Genomic DNA, 14,711 nt, shown 5'->3' with positions numbered 1-14,711 from the left:
ATATATACCATATATAGAGAACAACATACATACATCTGCAATATATACTCGTCTTATATCTACATATATTTATATAGTCTTTATCCATATATACGCTGCTTATCTCTCCAATTTATTACAACAAAATTCAACACATTTGCCATTTGCTTATCTTGTTCGCTGATCGCTGCTGCGGTTTTTGGCATAGATTAGAGCAGGCCAGCCGCATGGGTGCGAGTGAAATGGCGCCACTTTTAACGATCAGCGAGATTCGCTTGGCTGCAATGTGTTTAAGCTTGACTTGCTTTTAGCGCTTTAAACTGCTGCAGACGGCGTGGAAAATTGAGCGTGCGATTTGGCTTTGTTCAGCGAAAAGACGAACAACAGAAAGCGCGACAATAGCTCAAGCAAATAAAGATTGCAAAATGTTAAAGGGGTCAGGCATAAAGGCAACGGCGGATGGGGCTAGATGGCGTAAAGCACACGCAAATACATAAATATATGTGTATATACATGTATATGTATATGTATATAGACAGACAAGGCTTACCGTCTGCATATATGTATATATATATATTAATATAAGCCACAATGTATATGTATATTAATATATACATATATACATATAGTGTATATATATATGTGTATGTATATATATGTATATATATATAGCATCAATGTGGACGACAACGACGACGACACTTCTGGTTCATTGAAGCATAAGAAATTCTCGAATGAATCGCTCCGTTGACGCTTGAGTAGACTTGAAGCGATAAGCGGTTTTTGCGCCATATACAAAAATATATTTTGCGCTAGTCGCGCATCCGTTTGCTCGCCACCCGCCAGCACCAAATGGCAAAAGCGAGCAACAGCAACAACAACAACAACAACAACAACAACAACAAATAATAAAATACAAAAATACAAAATAAAAGAGTAAAATAGAGAAAGGCGCGCGCCGCCCCTCCCTCTCTCTCTCTCACTCTCTCTCATTCACTCTCTTTGGGCTCGTCCGGGAGTTGAACCCGGGACCTCTCGCACCCGAAGCGAGAATCATACCCCTAGACCAACGAGCCGTTGCACAGGCTCGTCGTAAATTGAATTGAAGTGAGGTGAGCGAAGCGCAGATAACAATGAAATACAGAGAGTGAGTGAGAGTGAGAGTGAGAGAGAGAGCGAGCTGATCGCAGTGCGCGCTGTCATTGGTCGCATTACTCATACGCCATGTTGGCCGAAACTTAATACATCAATTTCAATTGCTCGCACGCAAGACGCCTGGGACTTGCGGCTAATAGAAACCAAAATAATCAAATGTCATGCTGACTCACAGCAACAGCAACAGCAACACGAACAACAGCAATAGCAACACTAGTAACAATAGCAACAACAACAATAATAATATGTTGGCCCCTTGTCAATGGTGGACAGTCGGACGTGCGTCTCAGCTCGACTCGACTCGACTCGACTCGACTCGATAGCGATACGTGGCTGCCCACCTGCCCACCTGGCCGCCTCGCCGTCCCGTGCGGCTTCGGTTTATTGACAGTTGTCAGGTGTTTTTGAGACGGGCGCTTCAAAGTTTTGCCACTGTCAAATGCCTTGGCCCAGTGCTGATTGCGTTTTGGCGGCCGTCGCACGGCACGGCTAACGAGCATATGTTGTGGGCCGGGATCCGGGCCGCAGCAGCATCCGCATCATAAAATTTATTTAGCGACAGCTGCTGCTCACACACACACACACACGCACACACACACACATGCAGAGTGGCCAAGCCAAGCTCGGGACAGCTCGGTTGCGCCTTCAGGGCTAAATGTGTCCCAGTCGCCTGCACGCGCTAACTAAATCGGAAACCAATTTGCTTATCGCAGCAACCCTATCAGCAGGAGCGGGCCAATGTGTGTGTGTGTGGGTGTGGGTGTGTGTGAGCGTTGGCGTCAACTCAATTTGAGGCAAATACTGTAATCGTGCCACGAAATTCCGCACGTCGACGTCATCATAAATAAATACATCGAAATGTGAAGCGACGCAGTGCAGCAAAAAGTTGGCAAAAAAAAAAATATATATATAACAAATTAATTGCTAACAAATGCCATGGGGCCCCCGGGCAATGGCAGTGGCAGTGGCAGAGGAATTTCTGACAAGGGGTGGGGGGTCAGCGGGTCAGCCTCTCCCTGTGGCAACCTTGAGCCGTGGGCCACACGTGAGGCAGCTGCAAACATTTGCTGCTCTTTGCTGACAAACTTTGCCTCGATTGTTACGGCTTACTGTGCTGGTGTGTGTGAGTGTGTGTGTGTGTGTGTGTGCTGTGCTAAGTCGCGTGCTCCGAGTGCCGCCAATGGCGTCGAAAATAATTACACTTGCTGATTTATTGAGTGTCGTGGTTATTGTGGCTGGCATAAGAGCAAGAGTGTGTGTGTGTGTGTGTGTGTGTGAGCTACCCAGCGTCAGGCTATAGCTACTCCAGTACCCTGGCATCTCATCTACCTCGACCATGTTGTAAATGAACCGCGACATTGCGATTGCTGCAATGTCATACTCTAGCGACTCACGAGTGTCGAAAACTTGTTGGCAGCGAAGTCCCAAGCAATTAGTTTAGCCTGACAGCTCTTGCTGTGAGACAGAGAGAGAGAGAGGGAGGGAGGGACAGAGAGAGGGAGAGAGAGTGAGCCATAGTGAGGGGTTGATAGAGGGAAAGAGCTGAGGTAAAGTCACATATGACTCATATGATATGAGTGATATGAAAACCTTTGATGGAGTTCCATGGAAGATTTCCTTGAATGATTTCCTTACCATTGAATTGGTAAAACAACGATTGAGAAATTCTCTTTAATCTCAGCTTGAACTGAAGGGCAAAGGAAAACACTCAGATTTGATGTAGAGTCTCATGGAACTTCTATGGAATCCATTGATTCAGTTCCTTGAATGACTCTTTAGCCTTGCACTAAGAAATCAATCAGTAAGGAATTCCGCTTAGTCCTTGCTGGAACTGAATGGGAAGCGGCTAGTTGGGCCGTTAAGCAGGAAAAGGAATTCACGTGGATTAGGAATTCACTGGAAAATAATATATTCTCAGAACTAGAGCCAAGCTTAGATGAACTAAAATATATTATGGATATTATGGCATAGTCTAAAATATTACAGGAAATTATTTCAATAGTGGAAATCGAAATGATTGTTATTTAATAATATATACATACATATATAAGTATCCTATATTAGAATTAATGTAGCTTTTAGTAAATTAGCTAAAACTCTGTTTAGGTAGCGGTACGTTAACCTGTAAATAAATATATTTTATAAAAAAAAAAAAAAAAAAAAAAAAAATAGTGGTAATAATTTTTACTACATTTACTACAATATTTATAATTGTATCTATCGGCACAATTTCATTTCATTTACTAACATAGAAGTAATATCTGTACACATAATTTCATGAAAAGTCGCATTCGAATGATATCAAATAATTTGATTGAGCATAGCATAGGAAATTTCTCAGTCTGTGGATGGGCAAGGAATGAGAGATTCCTTTGGATTGTAAATATCTAATCTATCTAATATTAAAATCTCATATGAAACCTAGCTTATATGAGCTACTGAACTAAGAAAGTTTCCTTTAGGATTGAAAGCATCAAAAGCGCCATAAGTTAAGGATAATAGCAAACCCTTCTGCTGGCAAATACATCCAATTAACTAGAACTAAGTAGCTTTATCTTGGCATATACATCTTAATATCTATAAGCGTTTATACCAACCTCCGCGCAGTTGTTTAAGCAGCAACTAGAGCTCAATAGGCAGCCCAGCCCAGGCCGGCCCGGGCGAGTGCTGAAGTATTGGGCGAGTGGTCTATGCCCATATGATTTGGCAATTGGCTGGGCGAGTGCCGAGCAGCAGCAGCAGCAGCAGCAGCAGCAGCAGCAGCCATAATAATAATGTCATTAGTATGCCTACAATGCTGATTAGTATGGCAGAGGGACAAGAACAATGGCGGGCCAGCAACAAACCAGTCTAAATTATGTGGTCGCATGTCGAGCTGCGGATGCGGATGCGGATGCGGATGCGGATGGGGATGGGGATGGGTTATTTGAATGGGGTGCCAGCGACAGGAAATGACACTCTTGCTCTTTGTTGTTTGGCCATGGCTAAGGTCGCTTTTTGTCGGTTGCCACGCCCAGTTTCGCGAGTTAGCCGCGCCCGGGGTTATCCACAGTATTTGTCGATTTTCGCATGGATTGCGTGCGCTCGTCGCATATTCAAAATCATCGCTCAAGCGAAAGTGAAATTAATTACACGACTTCAGCTCGGTTCGGAGCTTTCGCCATTGTTGCCTTCTCTTCATCTTCGTTTGCTGCTCCTGCTTCTTCGTTCGCTCCTTTGACTGCTACTACTTATTCGTCTTCTTCTACTTCTTATTGCCATTTGCTGTAGTAATTAATGAAAAAGGCAACCAAAACACTCACACACACACACACACACACACACACACACACACACACGCACGCACACAGCGTCAAGTGCAGCTCTGTATTGGGTCTGTTGGCTCTCGCTTTGGCCTCTCCTTGGGCCACTTGTGATTTGCTCTCGCTCTTCTTCTTCGCTCGCTCGCTCGCTTTTGCGTATTGCGCCAAAATTTCATTAGAGCCAACAATTTGCTCATTTCTTTATTTGAACCAGGCCCTGACGCTGGCCCCTGCTCCAGCTCTGCTCCTGGCCGTGGCCGTGGCCATGGCAGCCCGCAGCTGGCAGCTGGCAGCTGGCACGGATTTTGAGTGGCACGTCTCTGTGGCAGCCACAACACGGCATCTGCACTATCTTGCGGCATCTGCATGTGAGTCGCAACAAGACACAAATAAAAGCGCTCCACACCCGAGCAGCAGGCGGCACGCACATCTCGACGCGTTTACGATCGTATTATGTGCCCATTTGACTAGACATTTTGACACGCGGATGCTCTGGAATTAACTAGATGTACATACATAGATAAATGTACATATTTACATACACATATACATATATATATTCACATTTGCATGTCTAACTCGGTATAAGATTCCGTTCCAAGCTGTGCAAACATTCTGTGCGTCGTTCAATAATTGGAAATGAAAATATTCTACTTCGAAACAGAAAAACAAAATGAACAATTTTTTTTCTTTTGATAGAAATGAATGTCAACAAAGCGAATAGATTTTTATTTTTATTTTTATATGTTCTTAGTTTGTTCTCAACTATATAAATATGCTCTGTGAAGAGCGAACAGAAGGGCATATTAGTTGGGCGGAACAGGAAGAAATGGACAACGAGATCTAAAAATAAAGATAGAGAGAGAGAGAGAGAGAGTGAGAGAGAGAGAGAGTAAGAGGAGGTCTATGTATACAGAGAGATAAAGCGGAAAGCGACAGAGCAAAACGGAAAGGGATAGAGAATGAGAGAACGGATAATGAGAGATGTGAGGAAAGAAGGATACATCAATAGAGAGAGAGAGGGAGAGAAAAAGAAAACGGGGGACAGGAAAGTAACAGAGTTGAGGAAAGATAAATGGAGTAGAGAGAGAGAAAGAGATAGAGTGAGAGAGAGATGCTAGAGAATGTAGGAGAAGGAAAGACGAAGAAAAACAGAGGACAAAGAATGCGAAAGAGAGAGCAGATACCCCAAGTAAAGCATGTGTTGAAAATTAAATATTTTTATACCCTGAACCTATTGAAAATGGGAAATCAGGGTATAATGGTTTTGTGAAAAGTATGTAACAGGCAGAAGGAATCATCGCAGACCTCATAAAGTATATATATTCTTGATCAGGACGACGAGTTGAGTCGATATAGCCCTGTCCGTCTGTCCGTCCGTCCGTATGAGCAAAAGGATCTCAGAAGTTATAAGAGCTAGAGAGCTAAAATTTGGCATGCATTCTCGTGTACACCATAGGCAGTACAAATTTATCATATTTTTTCGATAACTCATCCGATAACTTTTTTATCGAGAATAATCGAAAAATCGACTTGGTTTTTACAGCCTAATTTGAACACTTTTAGATTTGGAGACTTCAAATTTGCGTTGAATATAAAGTTAATCGATTTTGTAATTAACAGATTTTGGATACCACGCCCCTTCGCCCCCAATTTGTAAAAAACGCATTTCAAGTACTAGCGACTTTTGCTTTGGAATGTACACACATTTTTACCACATGATTACGCTCTGAAAGTTTCATCAAGATTGTATGTCTACAAAAGAAATTATTTAACAAATAAATTCTCATAATATTGCCCACATTGCAGCGCAGCCCAAGCGCAGCCGCTGCTTACTGCGCAGTTAGCAGAGCGCGTGCTTATAAGTGCATGTGTATGTATGTGTGCATAAAAGAAGTGCAGAATGATTAGAATATCAGCTTGGAGGGTTCAGAATATCTCCTAGTCGAGCAGTCTCGACTGGAGCCTTCTTACTTGTTATACCCTGAACCCCTTTCAAATAGAAAATGACGGCTTTTATTTATTTATTTTATTTTTTTTATTTATTTTCTTATTTTAGTTCAGTTTCAATATTTTAAATGAAAGCTAAATTAAATTTTTATTTGATAAAATTTTCCGAACAATTTTGTTGATTATTTTTTCTCTTTATATTAAATATTAAATATTTATTAAATATTTTTATTTCTGTTTCTCCATCACTTTATTAATAAAATCTATTAAAATTAGATTATTCTCTTATTTTATTATGTACATAAAATATTTACTATACTCTAGTATTCACGCACACATATGCATATGTCTTTCATGCTGAACAAGCGAACTCCAATGCACAGCATCAATTGAAATCTTGGGCAATTCGCACGACAAATTTCCGTTATATTTCCAATGCCAGCTGCTACTTCCATTCTTCCAGTTCCGAAAGTCCCTCAGTGGCCAGTGCTAATTTATATCACTCCGAATTATCAGCTAAATCAGCGGACAATCGACTGCGCCTCATTTGCTTTCGAGTGCTGGGATTCGATGCACTTGGTTTGGGGGAGGGCTGTGGGCGTGGCTGCTGCCCGGGCTAGAGCTGAAAGTGGAGCAGCTGCTGGCTGGACGAAATGGGAAACACGTTGCCATTAGGTGCTCACTCGATGCTCTCGGCCTGATTAGAGCACAATGAGCCAGCTCTTAATTATGGGCCAACGCCTCAGCAGGCTTTAATCAGCGCCAATTGGCAAATACAAAAGCGCAAATTGTAAAGTGTGTGGAGGTGCAAACAGAGGGCGAGAGAGGCGGGGAGTGTAAGAAGGGAGAGAGCTGGGTGAGTGGGAGTGGTAGGCCAAATGGACGTAGCGAAGTCACCCTTCATCTTCCTCCTCTTCTCCTTCTCCTGCTTCCATTCAAGTCTCAACCGAGCTGAAAGCAGCCAAGACAGTTAGTTCAGTTGGCTCGAATGGTTGGGCCGCGACACATAAAAACCTTTTGCTAACTTAATTAAATTATACAATTTTCGTTGGCGCTTTTTGTAGAATAATTGGCAATAAATTGATTAAAGGGTAATTAAACGTGCGGGGGCCGGCCAACTACAGAGATGGATAGATAATTGCATTGGCGCAAAAGGCAGCATTAAATAAAGCGAACTCTCTCTCTCTCTTTCTCTCTCTCTCCCACTCACTCCACCTGTCCTGTCTCTCTCTCTCTCTCTCTCTCTCTCTCTCGTTCACTCGCTCGCAGTGTGCTGCGATTTAAATGCAATTGCAATTAAACATGCGTGCCGCGCAGCAGGAGGCGCCTCCACCTGTGTTCACGTTGTTTCCTGCCAATATTATTAATATTTAAAATAAATCGCCCACAGCAATCGATCAATCAAGCGCAATAACAACAACCTTTCTCCTTCCTCTCTCTCTCTCCCTCTCTCTCTCTCTCTCTTGCATTCTCTTCTTATTCGTCTTCTCTTCTTTTTTTATTCTTTTGTTTTTTTTTTTTTTGTTTTTTTTTTTTTTTTTTGTAAATCAATTACATATTTTACAATTAATTTTAGTTGTTTATTAAATAAACGAACCCCGTATGCATACATGTGTTATGTGTGTTATGGTTGTATGTATATGTAATTGCTAAAATTAAAGTCAAGTTTACATAACAGAAAGAGCAGACGACATGAGCAAGCTGCGAGTTCAACCGGAGATAGTTGGACATGCATGACATACATACATGCATATCTATTTACAGCATCATAGCTCGCATATAACAGTAGACTATCGTTGACATGCTGTTCGTGAAATCGAGAGAAAAAATCATACTCACTCGCTTTCACTCTGAGCAGGACTCTGTTAAAAGCCACACGCTCTCATCACTCAATCGTAGAGCCAAAGAGTTCAGTTCTTTTCGTCTGTGTTTTCTGTTGAGCGCCTTGAGTTGAACATCAACTAGCATCGCTTGGGGAGAGATATGTACGATTAACGTTCGCATTTGCTCGCATATAACTCAAAAAGTCAATGCTAACGCATATTTAGCGAAGACAACAACCGCACACATACCAATGCATAGACAAGGAATTTGGCTTCATTTCACTCAATCAAGCGGTTGGCGAACAACAAGAGTGAAACGGGACAACAACAAAACGGTTACGAACCGATCGCAAAATGAGCTCGTGAAAGTACCGATGCAATCGATTGCTCTCTGAGTCATTTCTCAGAGTGTGAGTAAAAGGCACTTACATGTGTATGTATGTACTTATTTGCAAACATAGCGAAACGGTCAACAGTTATTTGAGAGCTGTGCTGAGCAAAAGTAATGCAGTCGCATAATTAAAGACTTTCCAAACTTGCTCAAATAAATAGTTTAGTATTTGAATATATGATATATAGTATTAATGCTAATATATCTCATACCAATATTATATTAGTCTACAATACTTTATTGTCTCATGCTAATTGCTTCGCTCACATTTCCCATTTCCCAATTGCAGAATGTGGCAAACATGCAGCGGAAGCTTTGCGTTGGCGTGCAGCGTGCGGCGAGCTCTACGCTTCTAGGTGAGCCCCGCTAGGGCGACAGAGCGAGCGGTCGGGGCGTGGCCAGCAGCGACATGATGGCTGCCTTTGCCTCAGCAGCCGGCGTCGCGGTGGTCGTGCCGGCAGCGACAGCGGCAGCAGTTGCAGCAGCCACTGCGACAGCTGCTGCAGCAGCAACAACCGTGCGAGCAACAATTGCCAGAGCGACAGCGACAGCAATAGCAACAGCTACAGCTGCGGCAACAACAAAGACAACAACAACAACAACAACAACATCGCTGGCGGGCAAGTTGCTGAGCCCTTTGCACAATCGCACGACTGAACTGAATGTGGAAGGCGTGGCTGAGGCGGAGCCTCGCGACGAAGAGGATGGGCTAGGGATATTGAGCGGGAGTGGGAGCGACAGCGAGAGCCCGGACGTGGGCATCGGCAGCGGCGTCGGCAGCTCCTCGACGCCCAGCAGCTATCTGTCCCTGTACGACGAGGTGGCCAGCGCCCTGGACGAGACGCAGGCGGCCGAGGAGGCCGGCTATGCGCTGATTGATGACATCAGCGAGTGGCTGCTGGGCGCCGCCGCCGGCGGCAACAATCTCAGCCTGAGCAGCGAGCTGACATCGTCGAGCCCCACCAGCAGCAGTGTCAGCAGCTTCAACGAGTCCCTCAGCTGGCTGACCCTGGACATGGGCGATGTACAGAACAGCACGCTGTCCAGCCTCAGCAATGCCAACAGCAGCAGCAGCAGCAGCAGCAGCAGCGCCGGTAGCGGCAGCAGTAGAGGCAGCCATCTGGAAGGCAATGCCGAGGACGAGGGGGGCGGACTCTATGCGCTGCGTAATTTTGTGGAGCAGCAGCTGAATGGGGAGTCGGCGCAGGATGCGCAGGATATCGCGCTCATTGACAGCGCCGAGGAGAGCGCGCTCGAGAATGTCGCCGACGGCGAGGCGGACTACGGCGTGCTGAGCGGCTTCAGTGGCGGCAGCCTGGACGCGGAAGTGGATGCCACCAGCGAGCTCCTGCAGCGCACAGCGACTACGCTAACAAATCGGACGACAGTCGCCTCCGGCTACGATGCGAACGCCGTCTGGCTGAGTGGCGCTGGCGCCCAGGCAGCCGGTGCTGCCGGAGATCGCAATGGCGGTGGCGGTGGCGGTGGCGGTATCGGTAGCGACGGTGGTGCTGGCGCCAGCACCGGTGGCAGCTCCTTCATGCTGCTGCTGGAGAACTTTAACGATTACTTTCCCAACTACAATGGCAGCACGGTTTCGGGCACAACGGTCGTCGGCACGACCAGTACGGCCAGTACGGGTCTCCTCGACCAGAACCTGACCAGCCTGTACTTTGAGAACTATCGCACCAATTGCACGAATGCAACGCTGAATCTGACATCCGAATCGTGCCATGAACTGCGAATCGGTGAGTACTGAGTGCAACACTTGCGACAAAGATCAACGTAGTCCGATTAGATTTATCATCTCAATTAGCAATCGATACCCAAAGCTACCTGCTTAGCAATCATTGAGCCTGCTCCATTTGTAGCTCTACTCTGTAGGCACTTGACCTATATATATAGTATATATATTATATATATTATATAGGCATTCATCGAGTCATTCGTCTACAAAGTCTTTATTTTATTTGAAGCTCTTTGAGAATGTAGATCTTTATCCGATAATCTAACATCTTTTAAAGGAATACCCTCAACTCCTTCCAATTTAATGGAGTTACATGGTAAAGCATTTAGTATACGTGGATAAGCTGCCTGTTGAAGGAGCTGATACCGGCTCCTAAGAGCATAGCTGTTTAGTCTGAAGCTAAATATCAATTACTATCGATTATTATCGATATTAATGCTCTCGTCTCTATGCTAACTTAACTTCTCAGTTTCTGTTCTCAGAGCATTTTCAACATTTTAAACTGCCTAAGGCTCGTATAGCTCTGCTTCAACGAGAACTTAGATGATGCCTGTTCAGACTTTAGCATCGCAAATAAAAATCGATAAATTTCGATTTGCTGTTGGCACAATAACAGAATAAATATTTGTAAATTCCTGTTGCCCTCTAGCACCCTCTCTCCTCTCCCCTCTCACCCTTTACTCTACCCATTATACAGGACACATCAGGCATCATGCACTCACATTTCACTCGACTGTGCCGAATACATTTGTGGCATGCAAATGGAGCCGTGGCCCGCATACATTTGCATGTGTTTGGCACGCCCCGTATTCTAATAATAGTTTCTCTCTTCTCTTCTCTTGCAGTGGACCACAATTATTGGGCGCTCATCCTGATCCTGTTTCCGATCCTCACGCTCTTCGGCAACATTCTCGTCATCCTCTCCGTCTGTCGGGAGCGATCGCTGCAGACGGTTACGAATTATTTTATAGTGTCATTGGCCATTGCCGATCTGCTGGTCGCCGTAGTCGTAATGCCGTTCGCCGTCTACTTTCTGGTAAGTGTCCTGGCCGGACGGACTCCCGAGTCCTGTCAAAATCAAAATGCCGAATGCAAAATTGCCGTCCATTTGCCTTTAATTTTATCAAGTGTCTGGGGGGCCATCTAATAAATAAACGTGCACATAAATAACGGTCAGCACGGCGAGGGTGCTTAACGTCGTGCGGTGGGTGGGGTGGGCCGAGGGCCGAGGGGCGAGGGGCGAGGGTGAGGCTTTTTAGTAAATTGCGGCCATTCAAGCAATAACATTCAATTTTTGGCGGCCCAGGCTTATAAATCAATGTATGCATGTGTGCGCACAGCAGGCAAAGCACAACAAAAAAAGAAGAAGGCAAAACGAAAGAGAGAGTGAGAGAGAGTGAGAGAGAGAGAGAGAGGGTGGTAGGTGGATGGAGCTATCCTTGGCCTGCCTGCCTGCACGCATTTCCTTTGACTTAAGTCGATGTAGCTGTCATTCCGAATGATTGATTGTTCGATTGACTGACTGACTGCCTTCCCAGCCTATCGCTGTTCGCCTGTCTTCGTCTTCATCCGTTCGCCTGCTTTAGCTACCTGCTGCCAGACAGCACACAGTCTTCTTCTTCTTCTTCTCCATCGACTGCCTTCGCCTGACAGATTAATAGATACTCCATTTCACGGCAAACAATTTTCCTATTCCAAAACTCTTTTCCCCATTATTAAGCGTTCGATTAGCTTCAAGAAATTTACATCATCAAATATGTATAAATTTTTACATCAATTTAGAATAAGGAATGAATAAAAAACAAAAAAACACCTGAATTTATGAAAGTAGTGAACCGCAAGAAGTAGGGAAAAACAAGTATGATGAATATAGTTTGAAGCATAAATAAGGATTAATGTATTTTAAATAAGATTAACAAAACATATCATATATACAGCTCAAAGCCCAAACAATGATTCATATTTATTTAAAATAATTAAACTATTTAAATTTATTCAGTTAGATGTTAATATTTAAATCTAATTAAAGAACAGTTACAAAACAAAAAAAGATATATATATTTAAAAATAAATTTGTTTTTCATAAAAATGTATATTAGTAGTTCTATTATATCTCATCGCCGATAATATCTATAGATATTCATTGCTGCGATATATCGCTTTGTAACATCTTTCACCCTCACTTCTTTCATACCCTGAACTCATTAAAAATGTGAAATCAGAGTATAATGACTTTGTTGTATTATGCAAAAGGAGGCGTGGCATACGCCATAACGTATATGTATATATATTCTTGATCAGGTCGACGCGCTGAGTCAGAAGATATAAGAGCTAGAGACTTGATATATTTATAAACCCCGCGCATATCGTTTTTGTTTCCAAAAATCGATAGCTGTTATCGATTAAAAGTCGAAAATCAGTAATAAAATTATTTCTTCTATGTCTTTAACGAAAGAGTCTCTAAAATTTAATTACTTAATTTTATTTTTTTCATGTGTATTTTATAGAACTTCAATTTTTGCCATAATTCACCCACCCCGCATATTCACATCCTTCCTCCTGAAATTTCTTGTCGAAATGAAAAATTATACAGTAAAATGTCTTTTAAAAAAAATTGTTTGCACATATATTTTTTCAGGTATTTTTTTATTATTTTTTTTTTATTTTATTTTATAAATAATTTGTATACACATATTTTTGATATGAAATTTCGGTTTTATTTTATTTCACTTCATATTTATTCATGAGTTATTTGCATAAAGTGGAGAGGCTGTTAAGTTGATCAGCGATAGGCGAAATTATCGACTATCGATTGCTATGCAGTTATACACTTACACACCTCTCCTCCGCTTTGTATGCATGTGTGTGTGTGTGTGTGTGTATAATTAAATGAATTGCCATATTGCCTGAAAGAAGACTGAGTGGGTGGGTCAACAACCCATTCAGTCTCTTTTCAGACAGAGACTGGGCGGAGCAGGTGCATTTAAGAGGCATTTATCAAATCGTATTTTTAGAGCTTTCACACTTTATGCAATTCATTTTAATAACTATGGACACTCGCTCTGCTGCTTGTCTGCAGCGATTGCCAAGTTTTCTGGCAGCTGTCAGTGGGCAGACTTGAGCGAGCAGTGGTGGGGGGCAGGTGGGCAGGTGGGCAGGCAGTCAGTGAAGCGATATGCCATGCGATATGTACGTGCACGCATGCAGACGCCGAGGCAGACGCAGACGCATGCGAACGTGACACATGTACACATGTGCACTTAGTTATGCATATTGAAATCTGCATATTTAATTGCTGGCCGTTTTTGTGACAGGGCCAGCTCAACGTTTGTCCTGTTGGCCACAATTAAGTGTGTGTTTATTTAATGCCTGCCTGCCGTGTGGCTGGCCGTAAATAAAACGATAAATTATATGGCAAATGAAATCAAATAAATATTGCAATTTGCAATTCGCAATTCGCAACAGCGAAACATTTAAAGCGACGAAAAAAAAAAAAAACAAAAAAATGAAACGTAACTGTCGTCCGGCGTAATTAAAATACGGCAAACTCGAATAAAATTAACAAAAATCTTAGCTTTCAGCTCCCGAGCGCCCAGCGCCCAGTTGACAGATGTACTCGCCCAGGGGGCGTGGCCGTACAGGCGGGGCGTGGCAGCTAGTAACTGCCAGCACGTTGGCTATAATTAATGTGCAAACTTTAAGCATGACACGCCAAAAAAGCGTCGAAGCCCAAAAGAAAATAGTGCAGAAAGTCCGGAAAACTCTTGCATAATTCAGCTGAAGCGAAATATTAACTTTTCAGCTTTAAGAAATATATTAGTTAACATTTTGTTCATCAAGCTCAAGGATCTGATAATATAACTTTGAAGTTGATGAAAACGAGTAGAAGAGGGAAAGAGATGCATAGAAAGTTGACTAGAGTGAGAAGGGGAGGGAATGTGCAAGGGAGGGAGAAGAGCTAGAAAGGTGGGGAAGAGTGAAGAGAAAGAAGGGGAAAGATAAAGAGAAAGAGAAAGAGAAAGAGAGAGATAGCTATAGTGATAGAGATGGATAGATAGAAAGGAGGAGCGAGAGAGAGAGAGAGAGAGGGAAGAAGCGGAAAAATGCAAAATGGACAAGATAGAATAGAAAGATAGTAACCATATAGAAGGGAGAGAAAGGGAAAGAGAGAGAGAGAGAGAGAGAGAGAGAGAGAGAGAGAGAGAGATAGTACACAGTTAAACAGAGACAAAAAGAAAGAGAGAGAGATAATAAATAGAAAGAAAGGGAGAGAGAGAGAAAGAGAGAGTAAACCGTTAAACGGAGAAAGATACAAATAGAGCGATAATTGATAAATGGAAAAAAGGAAAAAAGAAACATAGATA

The 14,711-nt window shown here is 43.1% G+C and overlaps 1 protein-coding gene, 1 long non-coding RNA gene and 1 other non-coding gene across 8 annotated transcripts in view; 1 reads left to right on the top strand and 2 right to left on the bottom strand.

The window, feature by feature from the left end:
* LOC6584569 (dopamine D2-like receptor) overlaps positions 1–14,711 on the top strand; it is a 107,948-nt gene that overhangs the window by 46,320 nt on the left and 46,917 nt on the right. For all 6 annotated transcript variants that reach the window (XM_044008493.1, XM_015161271.3, XM_015161272.3 and 3 more), the window contains 2 exons: positions 8,890–10,348; positions 11,193–11,383. In XM_044008493.1, the coding sequence (XP_043864428.1) occupies positions 9,010–10,348; positions 11,193–11,383 (1,530 nt within the window). In that variant the 5' untranslated portion in view covers positions 8,890–9,009. The remainder of the gene's footprint in view (positions 1–8,889; positions 10,349–11,192; positions 11,384–14,711) is intronic.
* Positions 984–1,055, bottom strand: Trnap-cgg. Its single transcript has one exon. It is a non-coding gene; the product is annotated as a tRNA-Pro (tRNA).
* On the bottom strand, positions 3,313–5,131 carry LOC122757167. The gene is made up of 2 exons (XR_006357096.1): positions 5,001–5,131; positions 3,313–4,938 (listed from the first exon to the last, which is right to left on the bottom strand). It is a non-coding gene; the product is annotated as an uncharacterized LOC122757167 (long non-coding RNA).

This window comes from Drosophila mojavensis, unplaced genomic scaffold, assembly GCF_018153725.1.
Source record: "Drosophila mojavensis isolate 15081-1352.22 unplaced genomic scaffold, ASM1815372v1 contig_136, whole genome shotgun sequence".
NCBI lineage: Eukaryota > Metazoa > Arthropoda > Insecta > Diptera > Drosophilidae > Drosophila > Drosophila mojavensis.
Note: the sequence above shows the minus strand (reverse complement) of the source record. Positions and strands in the feature narration are given on the sequence as shown.